Source organism: Rhinatrema bivittatum, chromosome 2 (genome assembly GCF_901001135.1).
Source record: "Rhinatrema bivittatum chromosome 2, aRhiBiv1.1, whole genome shotgun sequence".
NCBI lineage: Eukaryota > Metazoa > Chordata > Amphibia > Gymnophiona > Rhinatrematidae > Rhinatrema > Rhinatrema bivittatum.
In genome coordinates, this window is record NC_042616.1 from 423,118,982 (window position 1) to 423,140,374 (window position 21,393).

At 46.1% G+C, this 21,393-nt stretch overlaps 1 protein-coding gene across 1 annotated transcript in view; it reads left to right on the forward strand.

The window, feature by feature from the left end:
- The window catches only part of TNRC6B (trinucleotide repeat containing adaptor 6B), an 877,462-nt gene that overhangs the window by 346,043 nt on the left and 510,026 nt on the right, over positions 1-21,393 (forward strand). Inside the window, exon 8 of the mRNA XM_029590231.1 lies at positions 18,626-20,974. Coding sequence (XP_029446091.1) covers positions 18,626-20,974 — 2,349 coding nt within the window. The remainder of the gene's footprint in view (positions 1-18,625; positions 20,975-21,393) is intronic.

The window sequence follows — 21,393 nt, forward strand, 5'->3', positions numbered from 1 at the left end:
AAGATGTGGGCGGCATGCGCATGCACACCCTAGGAGGCCCTTAGGAGAAACATGGCGTTAGACTTTGCCATAGCTGTTCCGGGGACACCGGAGAATGTGGCTTGCAGACGCAGTGGTAGCCACCTTCCCAAGGCTAGCGGGGAGAGCAGAGAAAAAGGTGAGGCAGAAGGGTCGAAGCCGTCTGAGACCAACGGATGCAACACGAAGAAGTTTTCCGTGGTTGGGCTCCATCCTCGATGTCACCCATTTGTGAGGACTAACATCCTGCTGTCCTGTGAGAACACCTGTTATATCAGGTAAGCAACATTTGCTTTCCCATTGGTCCTGAGTCCATCTGTCTACACTAAGGAAAACGAAATTATCAGGTAAGTAATTTCTCCATTATTCGAGGTGTGCAGTCTAACCATGGAGCGATACGAAGGCATCATTTAATTAATTAATTTATTTATTTATTTATTTATTTAAGGTTTTAATATACTGGCATTCATGATTTAATCACATCATGCTGGTTTACAGTTAAACAGGGGTGCATAATAAACTTCAGACAAGAACTATAGTGCGGAAGAAAGCAGTTACAAATAACAAGGATGATTAAACTAGGAGAGGAGAGAAATAAAAGGAAACGGTTAACAGCTAAAAATATTTACAAAGAGCTGAAATTGAGCTGGCTGTGTTATAAATGTTGATGTTGAGACATTAGTTGGAGTCCGGGAATGCTTGTTTAAACAGCCAAGTCTTAAGTCTCTTCCTGAAGGTTGGGAGGCAGGGCTCCTGTCTGAGATTTGGGGGGGGGGGGGGGGTGGAGTTCCATAATGGTGGACCAGCTGTAGAGAGGGTCCTGTCTCTTAAGGTAATATGTCTAGTGGCTTTGGTTGGAGGTACCTGGAGTGATCCTCTGTATGCGTCTCTGGTAGGTCTTGAGGGGTTATGTAAGTGGAGAGGTATTTGCAGGTCAATTGTTGCATGTTGATGGATGCTTTTGTAAATAAAGGAAATGGTCTTGTAGATGATTCTGAAGTGAATTGGCAGCCAATGTAGGCTTTTTAGGATTGGAGAGATGTGGTCTCTCCTCCTGGTGTTTGTCAATATTCGTGCTGCCGCATTTTGTACCATCTGAAGTGGTTTGGTATAGGAGGAAGGGAGACCCAGTAAGATAGAATTTCAATAATCTATCTTTGAGAAAACAATTGCCTGTAGGATCATTCTGAAATCCTGAGAGTGGAAGAGAGGTCTTTTCCTTTTCAGCACTTGGAGTTTGTGGAAACAGTCTTTGGTAGTTCTGTTAATAGAAGCTTTCAAGTTAATCCGATTGTCAATTATCACTCCTAGGTCTCTCACTTGAGTGGTTGGTGGGTTGCCTGGATGAGTAGAGGTGATGTTACTGTTCTCTGGAGAGATGAGCAGGAATTCGGTCTTGGTGGAATTTAATATTAGGTTTAGACTGGTGAGGAGGCGTTTGATTTCTTGGTGGCAGTTTTCCCAAAGATCTAGTGCTTTCGAGTAGGTGTCTTTAATGGGGATCAAGATCTGAATATCATCTGCGTATAGAAAATGGTTTAGATTGAGGTTGGTGAGGAGCTGGCATAGCGGTAAAAGATAGATGTTAAAGAGCGTAGGAGACAAGGAATAACCCTGTGGGACTCCTACGGTTGAGTCATAGCATGATGATTTTTTGTTTTGGATTTTAACCTTGTAGCCTCTATTGTTGAGAAGTTTTAAACCAAGTAAGTGCGGTGCCGGTAATTCCTATGGAAGCTAACTGGTTTATGAGGATGGAGTGATTGACAGTGTCAAAAGCTGCGGAGAGGTCCAGTAGAATCAGTAAGAAAGATTGACCTTTGTCGAGGCCCACGATGAGGTAGTCTGTCAGGGAAATGAGGAGTGATTCTGTGCTTAAAGCTTTGCGGAACCCGTATTGGGAGGGGAATAGGAGTTTATCTTCTATGTAGTCCAATAGTTGAGTGTTCACTAATTTTTCCATAATCTTTGCTATGAAGGGAAGGTTGGCGATCGGGCGGAAGTTATTAGGGTCTTTAGGGTCAAGATTTGGTTTTTTTAGGAGTGGTTTGAGTGAAGCCAATTTGAGATCATCTGGGTAGAATCCTTGGGATAGAGAGCAATTAATGATGTCCGCCAATGTTTTGGAGATGGAGTCAGGAATTGTCAAGAGGAGTTTGGTGGGGATGTGGTCCGCAGGATGAGAGGAAGGTTTCATTCTCCTTAATACTACTTGTATCTCAGTGGAGGAGATGGATGCTTTTGATGGAGGGATGAAGTGAAGTCGAGTGGGAGGAGGTGTTGGAGGGCAGCTGTGTTAGGAGGCTGGTGATTTTGTTTCGGAAAAATAGAGCAAGTTCTTCCGCTTTAGCTTGTGCTAGGTTGCTGGGAATTTCCGGGGGGGTTGATTTCTGTAAGGTTAGATACATAAGCAAAGAGGGCTTTAGCGTCGAAGATCAGGTTATGGATCTTGGACGCGTAAAAGTCTCTTTATGATCTTAAGGTAGAGGACTTGTACTGGTGTAGGGTAAATTTGTCGGCGGAAAGTGTACTGGCGCATGGGGCTTTACGCCATTTGCTCTCTTTCTGTCTTAAACTTTGTTTTAGCTTTCTAAGTTCATTAGTGAACCATGGTTGTCTTTTGGAAGCGTTTGAGTGGGATCTTTTTGTTGCTAGTGGACAGAGCTTGTTAGCTATAGATTCTGTGATGCCGTTCCAGGAACGGAGAGCAGTGTTCGCATCGGTGAGGTCTATAAGGGGAAGTTGTGAGGCCAGGAGATTATTAAGGTCTTCTGAGGAGCATGATTTTCTGTAAGGAAATGAAGGTGAGGGTACGTGGGGGGTGCTGGTTTCTTCAGTGAGAATGAAGTAGAGATAAGTGTGGTCTGACCAAGGTACTTTCTTACAATTGAGGAGAGATGCAGGCTTGATGCCTTTTTTGACAAAGATAAGGTCCAGCGTGTGACCGGCTTTGTGTGTGGGTTTGTTAACTATCTGTTTGAATCCCATTGCTGAGAGGGCTGTGAGAAAGGCTTCACAACTGGTTGAAAGTGTGGGGTTGTCTACGTGCAGGTTAAAGTCTCCTAAGATTATTGCTGGAGCGTCCAAGTTGAGGAGAGTTGTGGTTTTTTCCACCATAGGGGAGGCATCTGTCTCCAGGAGGCCCGGAGGGGCGTAGACGAGTAGAATTTGAATTTGGTCTGATGTGAAAAAGCCGATTTCAAGTTTAGAATCTGAATTGAATGGGTGTTGAGAGAATCTGAAGTCTTTTTTGGTTGCTAAAATAATTCCACCTCCCCTTTTTTTTTTCTGTCTGGGACAGGAGAAGATGTCATAGGTCAGCGTAGGTAGTTGGTTTATTATAGCCGTGTCTGAGGGCTTAAGCCATGTTTCAGTTATTGCGCATATATCCGGCTTAGCGTCGGTGAGAGTCGCTGAGGATCAGTGATTTCTTGGTTAATGATTGCGCATTGAATAAGGATAGAGAAAATAGAGTGAGGCCTAGGAGTTGGGTGATCGGTGCAATCAGAATTGGAGTGAGGGTTTTTAAGTTGCGGTGTTGGGCTTGCCTGGTTGATTTTCCTATCGATGATAGGCAATGTTGTACAATCGGGATTGGGAAAACTGGATGCATTCTGGATAGTCGAGCTGGCAAGAGTGGTGGACAAGAATGGAGGTATAGAGTGGTAGCTGGAAGGGGATGGTAGAGGATTAGCTGAGAATAGGAAGAGAGGTCTGCAGGGACTGTTAATGTGAGACTGTTGTAGAGCTGTTGTAGTGAGACTGTTGGTCTGTTATAGTGGAGGTTGTTGGGTTGGCAGTCTGAAGGTTAGACCCGTGTAGATGTGGTAGTTGAGGGAGAGAAACGCCGCCAAAGTTTACTGGCTGGGGTAGGTGGAGCTGATGTGAGGATTTATTGCTTGCAGGAGAGCACTGCAGGGTGCCTGAAGGAAGATGCTGAAGTGTGGGGCTGGATAGCAGGTTTGAGTTAGATACAGATGAGTCCTGGAAGGGGACTGTTCGCCGGAGGAGATCCAAGGAAGAAGAGAGGTGAGGGGATAAAGTCGGCCATAACGAGGAGTTTAGCCTGCCCTCCGGGGCTGCACGAAGGGGCGCACAAAGGGGCGGGCCCCTTTGTCGCGCTCCTTTGGAGCGCGGTGCCTAGCTACCGCACTGAAATTTAAAAGTCCAGTCGGGGCTGTCCCCCGATTGGCTGCGCGTCAGAGGCTCTCCTGATAGGATTAGGAGCGAAGAGGAGGGCGGCCAGACTTCCTGGACCGCGCTGCCTCGTGGTCGGCGCTGGAGCAGCTGGGGGTGAGTGAGGATTTATCTGGCCTTTATGACATCAATTTTATTTGCCATTCCCTTCTTAATTCCTAACTGATTGTTTTTATGACCACCACTGCACACTGTGCTGACTATTTCAATGTAATATCAGCTATGACGCACAGATCTTTCCTGGATGGTAACTCCTAATGTGGAACCTAACATTGTATAATTACAGCATGGGTTAATTTTCCCCTATATGCATCACCTTGCACTTGTCCACATTATTTCATCTGCTATATGGGCGCACAATGTTCCAGTCTCAGAGTCCTCTTGCTGTTTATCCACAATCCACTTGTGACTTAACTACTCTGAATAATGTTGTCATCTGCAAATTTGATCACCCTACTCTTACCCCTTTCCAGATCATTTATAAATATATTAAAAAGCACCAGACCAAGTATAAATCTCTGAGGCACTCCACTGTTTATTTTTTTCCACTGTGAAAACAGACCATTTAATTTTACTGTTTCCTGTCTTTTAACCAGTTTGCAATCCATAAAAGGACATCTCCTATCCCATCGCTTTTTTAGTTTTCTTAGAAACCTCTCTTGAGGGACTTTGTCAGACGCCTTCTGAAAATCCAAATACACCACATCTATCTATTTGCCTTTATCCACATGCTTGTTCACCCCGTTCAAAAAAAAAAAAAAAATGTAGCAAATTTGTGAGGAAAGACTTCCCTTCTGTAAATCCATGCTGGCTATGTCCCATTAAATCATGTCTTATCTATATCTTCTGTGATTTTATTCTTTATTACATTTTCCACGATTTTTCCCAGCACTGAAGTCAGGCTCGTCAGTCTATAGTTTCCAGGATCACCTCTGGAGCCCTTTTTTATATTTTGGATTTACATTGACCACCTTCCAGTCTTCAGATACAGAGGATGATTTTAATGATAGACTACAAATTACTTGTAATAGGTCTGAAATTTCATTTTGAGTTCTTTCAGAGCCCTGGGGTGTTGCAGATGATTTGCTATGCTGCAGTTTGTCAATCTGGCCTACTACTCTTCCTGGTTCATTGTGATTTGGGTCAGGTCAGCTGAATACTAACCCATGAAAACCATCTCCGGAAAGGTATCTTCCCAACATCCTTCTCAAACACCGAAGCAAATAATTCATTTAGTCTTTCTGTATTGGCTTTATCTTCCCTAAGTGTCCCTTTAATCTCACAATCCTCTAACGGTCAACCCCCCCCCCCCCCCCCCCCCCCCACCTAGCAGGGTTCCTGCTTCAGATATATTTAAAAAAACATTTTGAAAATTTGCCTCTGTGGCCAACTTCTTTTCAAATGATCTTTTAGCTTGTCTTATCAATGTTTTAAATTTAACTTGCCAATGCTTATGCTTTTTTCTTCAGATGGATCCTTCTTCCAATTTTTGAAGGAAGATATTTTGGCTTAAAGCCTTTTTCACCTCACGTTTTAACCATACTGGCAATCATTTGACCTTCCCACCAGTTTGATGCTTTCCAGTCAAGAGACTTTCCTCCTGCAAGGTAGCACCAAAGCTGCAAGTCGGGATTTGGCTATTATGTCCCTGAAGGCTTTAACTATTTACCTCTCCGTTTGCCACTCCAGCCTCCAGAGATAGGACTTGTTCTCACAGGACAAGCAGGATGGTTGTCCTCACAAATGGGTGACATCGAGGATGGAGCCCAACCACGGAAAACTTCTGTCAAAGTTTCAGGATCTTTGACTGGCCCCTACTGGGCATGCCCAGCACGGCACTAACCCTGCAGCCAGCAGGGGTCTCCCTTCAGTCTTCTTTTTTCCGCGTAGCAGTTGCCACGCGGTTAAGGAGCTCTTACCACATTCCTGACAGGAATCTCTTCAACTACTTTCTTGAAGAAAAAATTGCCCCTCAGGGGTCTCCCTTCTTCAATTTTTCCTCCGCGGTACTTCGGTAAGTTTTTGCCGTTGTTTTTTGTCGACTACCATCGAGTTTGACCCTCGAGGCCTGTTGGCAGTCGACCGTCCCGCGGCTAAATTTTTGGCCTATGGCCATGGCGTCGGGGTTCCGTCAGTGCCCGGACTGTACGCGTACTATGTCCATCACAGACCCACATAGAGTCTGTGTTTTGTGTTTAGGGAGTGAGCATGATGTCTTAACTTGCACCAAATGTGCCCTAATGACACCAAAAGGTCGCAAGGCCAGAATGGAGAAGATGGGACTCCTCTTCCATGCTCACACTCCGACGCCATCGATTGCATCGACGTCATGGGAACCGGCACCATCGAAGTCTCATCGTCATCGACAGCCTCCCGGTGACCGTCCGCCATCGACGTCTTCACGGCCATCGACTCCTGTCCCTTCCCCCGAAGATCGAGGGGATCGGAAAGAGAAACATCGCCATCGACGTCATAAGTCTCGGACCGTCAAGGTCCGACACCGGTACCGATGCCGGCACCAATTCCATCGAGAACATTCTCGATGCCCCCGGTAATTCCTTCGAATTTCTCGGAGCCTCAACCGGGGCCTTCAGGTACACAGCCCCCTCATGGTCCTACAGGTCAGCAACCTGATCCTTATGACACCTGGGGTGATGATACCTCTACTGACACCGATGATTTGCCTTCACCACCCTCTCCTGTGGAGAGTAGAAAGCGTTCCCCTCCTGAGGACCTCTCTTTCATAAATTTTGTGAAGGAAATGTCAGAGTTGGTCCCTTTTCAGCTTCAATCAGAACAAGATGACAGGCACCAGATGATGGAGTGGCTCCAATTCTTGGATGCCCCTAAAGTCATCACCTCTATTCCAATTCATCAGGTTTTTCTGGACCTTCTAAAAAAGAATTGGGAATCCCCTGGATCTGTTGCTCCAGTAAACAAAAAAGCTGACTCTACCTATCTTGTGCAGTCAGCACCTGGCTTTCAGAAACCACAATTAGACCATCACTCTGTTGTGGTAGAATCAGCTCAAAAGAAAGCTAAACGAATAAAGCCACATTCTTCCATACCTCCTACTAAGGAAAATAAATTCCTAGATAGTATAGGTAGGAAAGTATACCAAGGAGCTATGCTCATTTCCAGAATAGCTTCTTATCAATTATATATGACCCAATACAATAGGGTCATCCTGAAACAAATGCAGGAGTACTCAGATGCCTTGCCAGAGCAGTTCCAGCCACAGCTTCAGTCCCTACTAAATAAAGGGTTTGAAGCTGGGAAGCATGAAATAAGAACAGCTTATGACATCTTTGATACTTCCACTAGACTTTCTGCTACGGCCATCTCTGCCAGACGCTGGGCTTGGCTTAAGTCGTCTGACCTTCGCCCGGAAGTTCAGGACAGGCTCTCTGATTTGCCCTGTCTAGGGGATAATTTATTTGGTGAGCAAATTCAGCAAATTGTTGCTGAACTAAAGGATCATCATGAGACACAAACAGCTCTCATCTATTCCTTCTGACTTGCCTTCTAAACAACCATTTAAGAAGGACTCAAAAAAGTCATTCTTCCGTCCACGGAAGTATTATCCCCCACTAGCCAAGTCTAAGCCTGCGAGGCCTTACCATAGAAATCAGCCTCGCCAGTCTCGAAAACAAAAGCCCGCAGCAGCTCCACAACCTGGCCCTGCATCGGGTTTTTGACTTTCAATTAGAGAGCAGATGCCATATCCCTCTTCCAACCATACCAGTAGGAGGTCGGTTAGGCCATTTTCTACAAAAATGGCACCATATCACCACAGATCAATGGGTGATAGCGATAATTGCACAGGGTTACCACCTCAACTTCCTGTCTCTCCCTTCGGACTCCCCACCCCGGCAGGCGTGGAGACTCACCGATCACTCTGTTCTTCTAGAGCAGGAAGTATCCCTTCTCCTCCAGTCAAACGCTATAGAACCCGTTCCTCTCTCACAACAAGGACTAGGGTTCTACTCCAGGTACTTTCTGATCCCAAAAAAGTCAGGAGGACTTCGACCAATCCTGGACCTACGGGCCCTCAACAAGTACCTTTACAGAGAGAAGTTCAGGATGGTAACCTTGGGCTCGCTTCTCCCTCTGCTGCAAAGAGGGGACTGGCTCTGCTCTCTAGACCTAAAAGACGCCTACACTCACATTGCGATAACTCAATCTCATCGCAAATACCTCCGTTTTTTAGTAGGCCAAAATCACTACCAATACCGAGTGCTACCTTTCGGCCTGGCATCCGCACCACGGGTCTTCACCAAATGCCTCGTGGTGGTTGCAGCATTCCTCAGGAAGGAAGGTGTCCACGTCTACCCCTACCTGGGGTTTATCAGGGCCCCAACCCAGCAAATCGCTCGGTCCTCCCTGACCCTGACAATTCAAACTCTACTTTCTCTAGGGTTTCTTGTCAATTACGAGAAATCCTATTTAGTCCCATCTCAAACCTTATCCTTCATTGGGGCAGACTTGGACACCTTACAGGCCAAAGCCTTCCTTCCTCATAAACGAGTTCAAATCCTTGTGTCCCTAGCTTGCCAGTTGCAGTCTCAACGCACAGCAACAGCTCGCCAATTCCTCATTCTGCTGGGACACATGGCCTCCTCAGTTTATGTGACTCCCATGGCCCGCCTGGCCATGAGAGTCATGCAATGGACTCTGAGATTGCAATGGGCCCAAGCTGTTCAGCCTCTGTCCTCCATTGTTCGCATCACCGATGCACTCCGTCTGTCTCTTGCCTGGTGGACAAATCAATTCAACCTCCTACAGGGCTTGCCTTTTCTTCCACCAGACCCTCCGGTAATCCTCACCACCGACGCTTCCAACATCGGTTGGGGAGCCCATGTAAACAATTTACAAACTCAAGGGTTCTGGTCACCAGAGGAAGCCAAACACCAGATAAATTTCCTGGAACTGAAAGCAATCCGATATGCTCTCAGGACTTTTCAAGATTGCCTATCGAACCACACAATCTTAATTCAGACGGACAACCAGGTGGCCATGTGGTACATAAACAAGCAGGGAGGCACAGGCTCCTTCCTTCTGTGTCAGGAAGCTGCGCAGATTTGGGCAGAAGCCCTCTCCCACTCCATGTACCTCAGGGCCACCTACTTGCCGGGAGCAGACAATGTATTGGCAGACCAGCTGAGCCGTGTCTTCCAACCACACGAGTGGTTGCTCGATCCCTTGGTAGCGACCTCTCTGTTTCACAAATGGGGTTATCCCCATATAGACCTCTTTGCGTCCCCTCAGAACCACAAAGTAGACAATTACTGCTCTCTCATTCGGAGCCAGCACTCTCGGCCGAGGGATGCATTCTCCCTCACGTGCACAACCGGTCTGCTTTATGCATTCCCTCCACTTCCTCTTCTGTCGAAGACTCTCGTGAAGCTACGTCAGGGCAGGGGAACTATGATCCTGACAGCACCGCACTGGCCATGCCAAGTGTGGTTTCCCATACTTCAGGATCTCTCCATCCGCAGGCACATTCCTCTGGGAAAGGACCCGCATCTGCTCACTCAAAACGACGGATGCCTCCTCCATCCCAACCTCCAAGCCTTGTCCCTGATGGCATGGATGTTGAAAGGTTAGTCCTTCAGCCATTTAACCTTTCGGATTCAGTTTCTCGTGTCCTGATCGCTTCACGAAAGCCTTCCACAAGAAAATCTTATTCCTACAAATGGAAAAGGTATACATCATGGTGCACTTCTCAGTCCCTTGATCCCCTTTCCTGTCCAATTTCTAAATTCTTGGACTATCTCTGGCATCTATCAGAATCAGGTCTAAAGACCTCTTCCATTAGAATGCATATCAGTGCGGTAGCCGCCTTCCATAAAGGTATCGGGGGTGTCCCTATTTCAGTACAACTCCTTGTAACACGCTTTCTTAAAGGCTTGCTCCATTTGAAGCCACCTTTACGCCCTCCGGCCCCTTCTTGGGACCTTAATCTGGTTCTTGGTCGCCTTATGAAACCTCCTTTCGAACCTCTTCACTCCTGTGACCTAAAATATCTCACATGGAAAGTGTTGTTCCTTTTGGCTATCACTTCAGCTCGCAGGGTTAGTGAATTACAGGCCCTAGTTACCTATCCGCCTTACACTAAACTCCTGCAGGACCGGGCGGTACTCCGCACTCACCCTAAATTCTTACCTAAGGTAGTTTCGGAGTTTCATATAAATCAATCCATCATACTACCTATCTTCTTTCCCAGGCCCCACTCCATCTCCGGGGAACAGACTCTGCATACCCTTGACTGTAAACGTGCTCTAGCTTTCTATCTAGACCGTACAGTAGCCCACAGGAAGAGCACTCAATTATTTGTCTCTTTCCATCCTAACAAGTTAGGGCAACCTGTGGGTAAGCAGGCTCTTTCCTCCTGGTTGGCGGACTGCATCTCATTTTGCTATCAGCAAGCTGGCATTCCTTTCCAAGACCGTGTCAAAGCACACTCTGTGAGGGCCATGGCGACTTCAGTAGCACACCTTCGATCGGTGCCGCTTCCTGACATCTGCAAGGCTGCCACCTGGAGTTCCCTCATACATTTGCAGCCCATTATTGCTTGGACAAAGCTGGAAGACAGGATTCCATCTTCGGCCAATCTGTCTTGCGTAAACTTTTTCCAGCATGATGTACCAACACTCTTCCACCTCCCGGTAAGGTGCGGATGTCCTCTACCAAATTTCACCCCAGTTGTTGTGCCTGTTGCACGCCGTTGGATACATTTGGTGCATGTCCGGACATCCTCAGCTCGGTACTCACCCATTTGTGAGGACAACCATCCTGCTTGTCCTGTGAGAAAGCAAATGTTGCTTACCTGATGTAACAGGTGTTCTCACAGGACAGCAGGATGTTAGTCCTCACGAAACCCGCCCGCCACCCCGCGGTGTTGGGTTCGTTTTTATTTTATTTTCGGCACTGCCTGTAGCTTTGAAACAAGACTGAAGGGAGACCCCTGCTGGCTGCAGGGTTAGTGCCGTGCTGGGCATGCCCAGTAGGGGCCAGTCAAAGTTCCTGAAACTTTGACAGAAGTTTTCCGTGGTTGGGCTCCATCCTCTATGTCACCCATTTGTGAGGCCTAACATCCTGCTGTCCTGTGAGAACACCTGTTACATCAGGTAAGCAACATTTGCTTTTTCTGAGAGCCAGGAGCTCTTTGCACCAGGTGCACACATAGAACGTCTCACCGGTAGTTAAAAAAAAAAATTCATACTTATGACACTTGATGCAAAAGAATGGAAGGTCCCCCTCTTGCTGCTGCACTGCTGCCTTCATCTTAATTTTGTTGAGCTCCTAGTTAAGTTTAGGTTGCTATGGCAGTAGGAATACATACAATTAGTCATTTAAATGTATTGGTATATTCACTATTAATGTGGTAGTGACCTGCAGTGGGTTAATTAAACTCTTGATAAGGGCTGGGGCAATCTTATGTTTTAGCTAAAGGGCTGATTGATTTTTAATGTGAAAACCTCTTGTCTATAAATCAAAGGATGAACTAAGTGTAAGAGGGAAGGAAAGACAAACACACAAACTCCAAGCTATTTCCTACCTTTTGACTTGCTTTTTTAACAAAAACACACACTAAAGAATATACCCCAATAGTTTACCTCTCCCCAAAACTTTGTAAGTTCTATGATTTTCCAAAGCAATACTTCAGTCCTCTTCAGCCACCAGCAAGATGATCCTTTCAGTGCTTCCTGCTCCAACCTTTCCTCCCCCGCCCCCACTTTTCTACTGCAATCAGCAACACTGCAAGAACTAAGGGTGAGGGTCTGGAACAGAAGGACTCTGCTCTGTTCTTTTTTGTATATTCTCTGCTCCAGCTCATCCCCTTCTTTCCTCTACAGTGTTAGTTGTCATGGGGACAGGAGGGCAAGAGCCACATTTTGCAAATGCACTTGCTGTCTTCTGCTGCTAGCCCTCATCTCCTCCCAGCATGTCTGTAGAGATGTCACTGCTGCTGCCATTAGGTAGTAAAGAGAACTAGCTGAGCGAGAGAGAGAACTTCTGTTGTTGCCACTAATATAGGGGAGTGGGAACGGAAGGAGAAAATATTAAATTGCTGGGCAAAAAAGGGAGGGTGGACTATGGGAGAGAGTGAAAGGGGGCTTGCTTGGATGGGAGAGAGGGGAAGACAAGTAAGACAGTTACATATTAAATAATGGCAGTTAAAGACCGAAATTGCTCATCTAGTCTTCTCAGTATCGATTTATCCACTTTGGGTAGGTGTGCTTACAAATTCTAATATGAAACACAACACTCATTCCCCTTCCTCTCTCTCACCCAACTTCTCAAAGTTGTATCATTGCCTTTTAGGGATATAACGTCCATGCCATGCATGTTACACTAATACTTTATCATAGATCTAATGGAATTGTACCCATGTTTTGTGCTGGTTACCCTTTGCTTTCTAGGCAGCACAATGCAGTCATTTTATTGCCATTTTGAGCTTTAGTTGCTGTTTTGATTAGGTTACCACAATGCTTTGTGACCATCCTCTTGCACTAGGGATCCTTTGCGTTTTTCTCTCCTTTTTTTTTTTTAGAATTCAGTTACCATTTTTGACTCCTGTCAGATATTTGCTATGCTTGTTATGTGAAATATTTCTCCATGGGCAGGCAGGAGCAAAATCAACCACACAAATAGGGATGTCATCCAAAAGTGTTGACATGGACATGCTCTCTCGGAGTTCAGAACATGCTCAGCTCTGAGCATGCATGGGAGTTCACATGTACCGGCTCCACGCAAGTCTCCTCAAGTCAGTTTTTCTGTTGTCGTGCAAAGACATTTCTCCCAGGAAAAACAGGATGGTAGTCCTCACATATGGGTAACATCATCAGGAGGAGCCCTATTACGGAACACTTTTGTCAAAGTTTCTAGAAACTTTGACTGGCACACTGAACATGCCCAGCATGCCATGATCCCTGTGTCCACAGGGGTCTCCCTTCAGTCTCTTTTTTTTTTTTTTTTCCACGCTGCAGTTTGCCTCGCGTTTAGGAGCTCTGAGATTTTTCTCACAACTTTTCCACACGGAAACACTTGAAGTTTTACTTCACAAATAATTTCCCTATACGGGTCTCCCTTCGTGTACATTTCATCGAGGGTCGGTGAGTACTATGCCCTGTTTTCTGGTCGGTTCCTGTTACCTCACTATCGGTTCCCCTGGGTTACCAACCGAATTGCGGCCCTCTTTTCTCCCTATGTCTATCACCCTCTGTCCACCCCACAATGCTCGCGAGTGTCCTTGCTGCAATCTTCCACCGGCTCCATTGGGGCTAGAATGATTGGGACGTCCACGGTTCCTGTTGCCGCCAGGGCCACCATAGATGCCGTCCATGCCTCCTATGCCCCCCTCGATTCCATCGATTCCCTCGACCAAAGAAAACGCTCCATACTTCGGGTTCTAAACCAGAGTCCCGAGTAATCCTTGGGCGACAAACAATGCCAGGAGCAGTACTGGTAAGGTGACAATCTGTCACCAATGTCATCCGGGACAGCGAGAGCATCTTCCTCTGTGCTGGAGAATGACCGGGCCTAGCACCATGGGAATCATCGTCGCTGGCACGGTGACTGGCCATCACAGACACCATCCATGACATCGGTGGCATCTTCCTTGGTGCAGGAGAATTACCGGGCTGAGCACAGAGGGAAACATCGCTACTGCCACGGTAACAGTCGCCGGCAACATTCTGGACATTGGTGTCAGCTTCCTCGGTGCTGGAGAATGACCAGGCCAAGCACCGAGGGAAACATCGTTGCCTGCACAGACGTGGTTCTGTGTTCGGTGCCGGCACTGATACCACACCGGCATCAGTGTCCATTGAGCCAGTTGCAAAGTGGGCCTGGGTACGAGAGTCTCCATGCTCCTCTGCATCCGAGGCACCGAGGTGTTCCCCCACTGGTGCTGGGTACTAAGCCACCACAGATTCAAGTGGAAGTACCAGTAACGCCTAGCCTGTCTCCCCCTGTAGCTGTGCTACCTATACCAGCTTCCAGGGAGAGCTGGACGTCCTCGTCCGTCTGGCTGTCCTTGATGCCTTCCGGAATCTACTAACACCGGAGCCATAGATATTCGCACCATTGTGGCTCTGCCTTGTTTGTGGCACCTACCAATGACAGCCTAAGTCATCGACACTGACTCATCCTTCTGAGCCTCCACGGACCCCTATACCTATCCCTGGATCATCGAACAGCGATGGGCACTCTAATTCCACTTCGGCACTGATCCCATCAAGACCTAAGTAAAGGACGTGTCTGAAACCATCCCTTTCGACCTGGTCACTAAAAAGGACCAGAAGTTTTTGGGAGGTTCTAGTCGTAACTTCTCCCAAGAACTATATTGGAGTCACATATTGCTATTTACCAGCTATATTTGACACAACACCAAGGGAACCTCTCTACCATCCATATGAAATTCGAGCAACATGTGATTGCTTCGAAACGTCCTCCCATTGCCAGCAACAGGACTCTGTGCTAGATGGTGAACCTGGCGTATGTCCTCTGATTTACGGCCCGAAGTCCAAGGTAAACTAGCTGATCTGCCTTGCACCGCAGATAATCTTTGTGCACAAGGTTCAGCAGACAGTGGCTCATTTGCAAGACCACCGCGAGACCCTGCGACAGCTCTCTACGTTTCTTGCACAGCAAAGAGGGATGCTAGAAGGACCTTTTACCGCTCCTGCATGAGACCAACTGATATCCAGATCACACCAGCCCCGCCAGTCGGGCAGGCTTCTAGATTTTTCAACCTTGCCAGAGACCAGAATGGTCCATCCCACTGAGGACCAGGGCTCGGGATACCGTTCCCTGGACACAGCAAGGCAGAGGATTTTAATCCCGCTATTTCCTACTTTAAAAGAAAACAGGTGACATCCTCCCATCCTGGACCTCAGAAATCTCAACAAATTTCTTCAGAAAGAAAAGTTCAAAATGGTATCTTGGCACCATGCTTTCCTTACTACAACAAGGTAGTTGCCTCTATTCTCTGGACTTTCTATACGCTTCATAGTGAGTCAACATTTTCAATACCAAGTTCTGCCATTCGAACTAGCTTCAACAACTTGTATATTTCACCAAATGCCTAGCAGTGACTGCTGCTCACCTACAAAGAACAGCATTCACGCGTTTTCCTTACCTGGACGACTGCCCAATAAGGAGTCAATCCAAACAAGGAGCTCTAAATTCTCTAAGTCTCACTATAAATCTAATACATTTGGCTGGGAATTCTGATCAGCTACCATAAATCCCATGTGGAGCAGATCTGGGCACTACAGTCACAACAGCCTTCTTGCTCAACTACCATACAGACATCCTATCAAATTGTCCACATCTCTGTGCACATGCAACATAGTCTCAGCCCATCCATTCTTCCATTGCTTGGCCACATGGTTTCCATGATCCACGTCACTCCTATGGCCAGACTAGCCATGAGAAAAACTCAGTGGATTTTAAGATTTCAGTGGCTCTAAGCCGTTAAACCACTTTCTTCCCTGATCCATATCACCGATCCAGTAACCAAATCCTCAGATGATCTTGGCCATGGTCGCATCCAACTTGGGTTGGAGAGCTCGTATCAACACCCTCCAAACCCAAAATGTGTTGACGCCGCTTCATGAAAAGTCTCAGTTCAACTTCCTGCAGCTTCGAGCCATGTGTTATGCCCTTTATGCTTTCAAAATCTGCCTCTCACACAATTTTGTGGATACAGACAACATAGTGGCAATATGGTACTCGAACAAACAGGGACGCACAGGCTCTTATCTGCTCTGCCAGGAAGCCGCGCAGTTCTGGGCCTGGGCCCTTGCACACTCCATCTCCAGGCCACTTATCTAACAGGCATAATGAACGTACTAGCAGACCATCTCAATCGATGTCTCCATCCCCCACAAGTGGTCTCTGAATCCATATGTAGCGAGTAAAATCTTCTCGCGCTGAGGTCAGCTATTGACCTCTTGCGTCCGAATCGAACAGAGTGGACAGATTCTGCTCCCTAAACAGTCTTTGAAATGCGTTAGCCATGGACACCTTTGCTTGCCCCTGCAACAAAGGTCTCTCCTATATGTATCTCTTCCGATACCGCTCATAGCCAAAACTCTCGTGAACCTACAGCAGGACAGGTTTTCAATGATTCTCACAACCCTGTACTGGCCTTGACAAGTATGCTTCCCCATACTTCTCAACTTATTACTCCATGAACCAATTTACCTGCCCACATGTCAACCTCATAACGCAGACTCACTGATATTCTCAGCTACTTGTAACTTCACGAAAAACTTCCACACGTAAATCCTACGATTCGAAATCGGCAAAATTTACCAAATGTCGTGCACAAAAAGGTATTGGCCCCTTTTTCCTGTCCCACTCCATCTCTATTAGGCTATCTAGGATATCTTTCGAATATGAGTCAGCCTGTAGCTTGCTAATCACCCATATGTGAGGACTACCATCCTGCTTGTCCTGGGAGAAAGCAGATTTGTTTACCTGTAACAGGTGTTCTACCAGGACAGCAGGGTGTAGTCCTCACGAAACCCACCCGCCACCCCGTGGAGTTGGGTCCGCTTAAGATTATTTTATTTTTTCGCTCGTGCTTTTTACGAAGCGAGACTGAAGGGAGACCCATGTGGACACAGGGATCATGGCATGCTGGGCATGCTCAGTGTGCCAGTCATGACAAAGTGTTCCGTAATAGGGCTCTGCCTGATGACGTCACCAATATGTGAGGACTACATCCTGCTGACCTGGGAGAACACCTGTTACAGGAAAGCAACTCTGCTTTCTGCTACTTTTCAGTATTTTTTTCTTGTATTTCTTCTAGTTTTCCACAGTTTTTGACTTCTCAGAGAAAGTCTAAACTTTTTTTTTTTTCAGCCATGCCAAGAACCTAGCTTTTCAAGTTGTGTGCCAAATGTAGCCATAAAATTGCTAGTGTTAACCTTCATGACAACTGCATTTGGTGTTTGAGTACTTCATGCAATATAAGTAATTGTGGTTTTTGTGGGAGGATGTCTCCAGAGCCTTGAAGTATCTAGAGTTTAAGCAGAAATATGAGTCTTCTCCTTTCTAGTAGAAACAGAGCCTAATCTCCAGAAAAACCAGCACTTTTAAAGAGGGCAGAGTATAGATTATTTCTGCTCTCATCAGCGTAAGGACAGAGCTCCTTTGGCGAATAAGTCTTGGCATTGTTTAGTTTGGTACAAGCATAAACAAAAAAAGCAAGCATGGTACAAGCATGTAGCCTGCATTATGTTTCCTTGGGGGGTTCCCTTGTTTTTTCTCCTCTATATATTCAGATATTTATACATGTATATAATTACATTTTATCCTCTGGTTTTCATTGAGTTTTTCCTTTGCTGTGTTTCGATTTCAGCTCAGCACAATTTGATGTTATTACTTGGCATCCTGTTTCTCAATAGTCATATCAAGCTAGACTATGTGCATTTTTAGGGTCTTGTAGGCTATATTTACTGAGCTTACAGTTCCTTTCCCTATCTGTATGCTTTTTAATTCTGGTTTTCCCTGGGTCTCACACTTTGATAAACTTCCTAGCTTTGATGGTTCCCATATTTGATTTGATTTATATTGTGCCTTTCAACCTTTTCATAGCAGATTTCATTCAGGTACTGTAGGTATTTCCCTGTCCCCAGTGGGCTCACAATCTAAGTTTTCACCTGAGGCAGTAGAGGGTGAAGTGACTGTCACAAGGAGCAGCAGTGGGATTTGAACCCTGCTTCCCTGGTTTTGTAGCCTGCTGCTCTAACCATTAGGCTACTCCTCCTTTCTATTGAATTCATTGAAGATGCTTATTATAGAAAAAATTGCTGATCTATAACTTATGGTTCTTGAATAATAGCAAGTCATAGATTTATACACTCAATTTGTCTCCCCTTATTGAGTTATGCTTAGCATTCTGTCTTTAAGCTTTTACTAGAAAAGGGTTTTGGAGTTGAAGCATGCAGTTGGTAACTGACTGGATGTCTAGTACCCAGTCTCAAAATTTCAGCTCTAAACTTGAAGTTCCTTTGTAGCATGTGGCTAGATCGCATGGCTGAATTGTGAATCCATTGAGCTACCTGCTATTCAAGAACCATAATCACAGGTTACCAGTTTCATTGTATTCTGCTATGCCAAAAATATGGAAGTCTTTGCAACTGTATATAGCTATATTCAATTGTAATATGTCACTTGGGTATAAGACCATCTTATAGTTAGGAGGTTTCATAGAACATGATGGTGTCTGGTTACCTGATGCTGCTGTTCCAGCATGTGCTGGAAATTGAAGGTCTTTCGGGGCATGGAACAATATTGTGAACTGAGAGCATAATGTTTTTTGATATACAATATCAAATCTGTTTAGAAATTCACTGCATAAAAATGACCACTGGTTTTATTTTGTTTTTAGATTCAACGACTGGAGGTGCTGCTACTTCAAATTATGCAAATTCCACTTGGGGCCCTGGAGCCACCTCCAACAACGGCACCACCGCCAACCCTCCTCACATCTGGGACAAGGTGATTGTAGACGGGTCTGATATGGAAGAGTGGCCTTGTATTGCCAGCAAAGACACTGAGCCTTCTTCCGAAAACACCACCGACAGCAACAACAGTGCCTCAAACTCCAGCTTGGAGAAAAGCTCCTTGTCAGGAAACACCACTAATAACAAAGGAAAAGGAAGCCAGTGCCAGTCTGCAAACACTGGGAACGAATGTACTCTTGGGGCCTGGAAATCAGACTCCAAGGCTAAATCTGTTCAATCTTCCAACCCTACTACCGAAAGCAACAATGGACTTGGAAACTGGAGGAATCTGAGTGGGCAGGACAGAATCAGTCCAGGTTCCGGTTTTAGCAATTTTAACCCAAATACCAACCCATCTGCCTGGCCAGCTTTGGTTCAAGAGGGCAGTTCCAGGAAAGGGATTTTGGAACCCGACAATGGGAGCTCCAATGCACAGCTTAGCACATTAAGTCAGATCTCTAGGGAACAGCAGTCAAAGATGGAAAATGCGGGTGTAAATTTTGTCTCTGGCAGAGAGCAGGCTCAGCTTCATAACACTGATGGACCAAAAAATGGAAACACTAACTCCTTGAACTTAAGCTCGCCAAACCCTTTGGAGAATAAGGGAATCCCCTTTGGAATGGGTTTGGGGAACCCCTCCAGAAACACTGATGCCCCCTCTCAAAGCACTGGAGACAGGAAGACTGCAAGCATTGGATCCTGGGGTACAGTTAGGGGACCTTCTGGAACTGATACAGTCTCTGGACAGAATAATTCTGGAAACAATGGGAACAATATAAAAGAGAGGGAGGACTCCTGGAAAGGGCCTTCTACTCAAAAGTCTAACGGGTCAAGAAGTGACACTTGGGATAATAGGTCTACAGGTGGCAGGTCTTGGAGCTTTGGACCTCCGGACCCAAATGAAAACAAATGGGGTGAAGGGAGCAAAACGACACCTAGGGTGTCTCAGGGAGAGTGGAAACAGCCAGCTGGGTCTGAGGACTTGAAAATTGGGGAATGGAGTGGTCCGAACCAACCAAATGCTAGCACTGGTGCATGGGACAATCAAAAGGGCCATCTCCTTCCAGAAAACCAAGGCAATTCCCAAGCTCCCTGTTGGGGAAGAGCATCCAGCTCCACAGGAAGTGAGGTCGGAGGTCAAAGTACTGGAAGCAATCACAAAGCAGGAAGCAGTGACAGTTTGACGTCAGGGCGTAGGATCCATCGGGTTCCACTCCCTGATTGCCAGGCAGTTTTGCAATCTATGCTAAACAGAACTGACTTGGACCCTAGAGTGCTTTCCAACACTGGCTGGGGCCAAACTCAAATCAAGCAGGACACAGTTTGGGAGACCGAGGAGGTGCCAAGGTTGGAGGGGAAGGCTGATAAAGGGACTGAGGGATGGGAGAGCTCCACCACACAGACAAAGAACTCAGGGGGTTGGGGTGATATACCCAGCCAAAGCAATCAAAACAAGTCTGGTTGGAGTGAGCCCTCCACTCCAACAGAATGGAAAGACCCCAAGAATACAAGTGGGTGGAGTGATTATAAAAACAACTCCAATTGGGGTGGAGGTACTGGTGTTGGGGGAGGAGGAAGACCAGATGAAAAAGCAACTTCCTGGAATGAGAATACCAGCAAAGAGCAAAGTTGGAGTGGACGGCAGTCAAATCAAGGGTGGTCTTCTGGAAAAAACAGTTGGGGAACTGGAGAGGAGACAGACCCAGTGAAGAGTGGTGGTAGCAGTGGATGGGACAGTTCAGGAAATAAAACTGCACCAACCTGGTGTGATGGTGGGCAGCATGAGATCGGGACTTGGGGCAATGGGGCTAACACCAATCCTGGTCCAAAAGGCACTTGGGATGACAGCAAAAGATCTCAAGGCTGGAATGATTCAGCCAGATCAGCCAGCTCTTGGAATAAGCCGCAGGAAGGTGCTGGATCTTGGGGTGGTCCTCCACAGCAATCTCCATCAGGCAGTGGCCGACCCCCTTCAAATTCAAGCTGGAAGAGCGGGCCTCAACCAGCTGCCTCAAAAGATGAGGAACCAAGTGGCTGGGAAGAACCCTCCCCACAGTCGATCAGTAGGAAGATAGACATTGATGATGGTACTTCTGCTTGGGGAGACCCTAGCAGCTACAATTACAAGAACGTGAACTTGTGGGATAAGAATTCACAAGGCGGGCATGGGCAGATTGCACGAGAGCAGAACCTGCCTAGCAGCACTCCAGTAGCTAACAAAACACCATCATCTGGTACTTTTTCTCTCTTTATTTTTCACATTATTCTTAGGTCTCATTAAATTATTGATAAATGTCTTTCATTTGGTTTAAGGTTTTAATTGCAGTTAATTGTGGAAAATATGTTGCCAGAAAAAAAAGTAAAATTACGGCAATGTAGTTCTACTGTCATAAAGAGAAACATTCCTTCTGTTTCTGTCTAGAAGTAACGATGTGAATATAAAATGTATTTGAGAATTACATATTTAAATCACTGTTCATGTTAGCTATAATGTTTCAGCTATTCCAAATTGTCAGTAAGTGAAAGTACTGTCCTTGAGATCTAAACATTTTTTTAGTGTTTTTTTAAACTATTGATTTAAAGACTAGTTCTTCCCAGTTTGAATTCATATTAGAGCTATTAGTGAGACAGTAACTGCAACCCAGGCAATCTG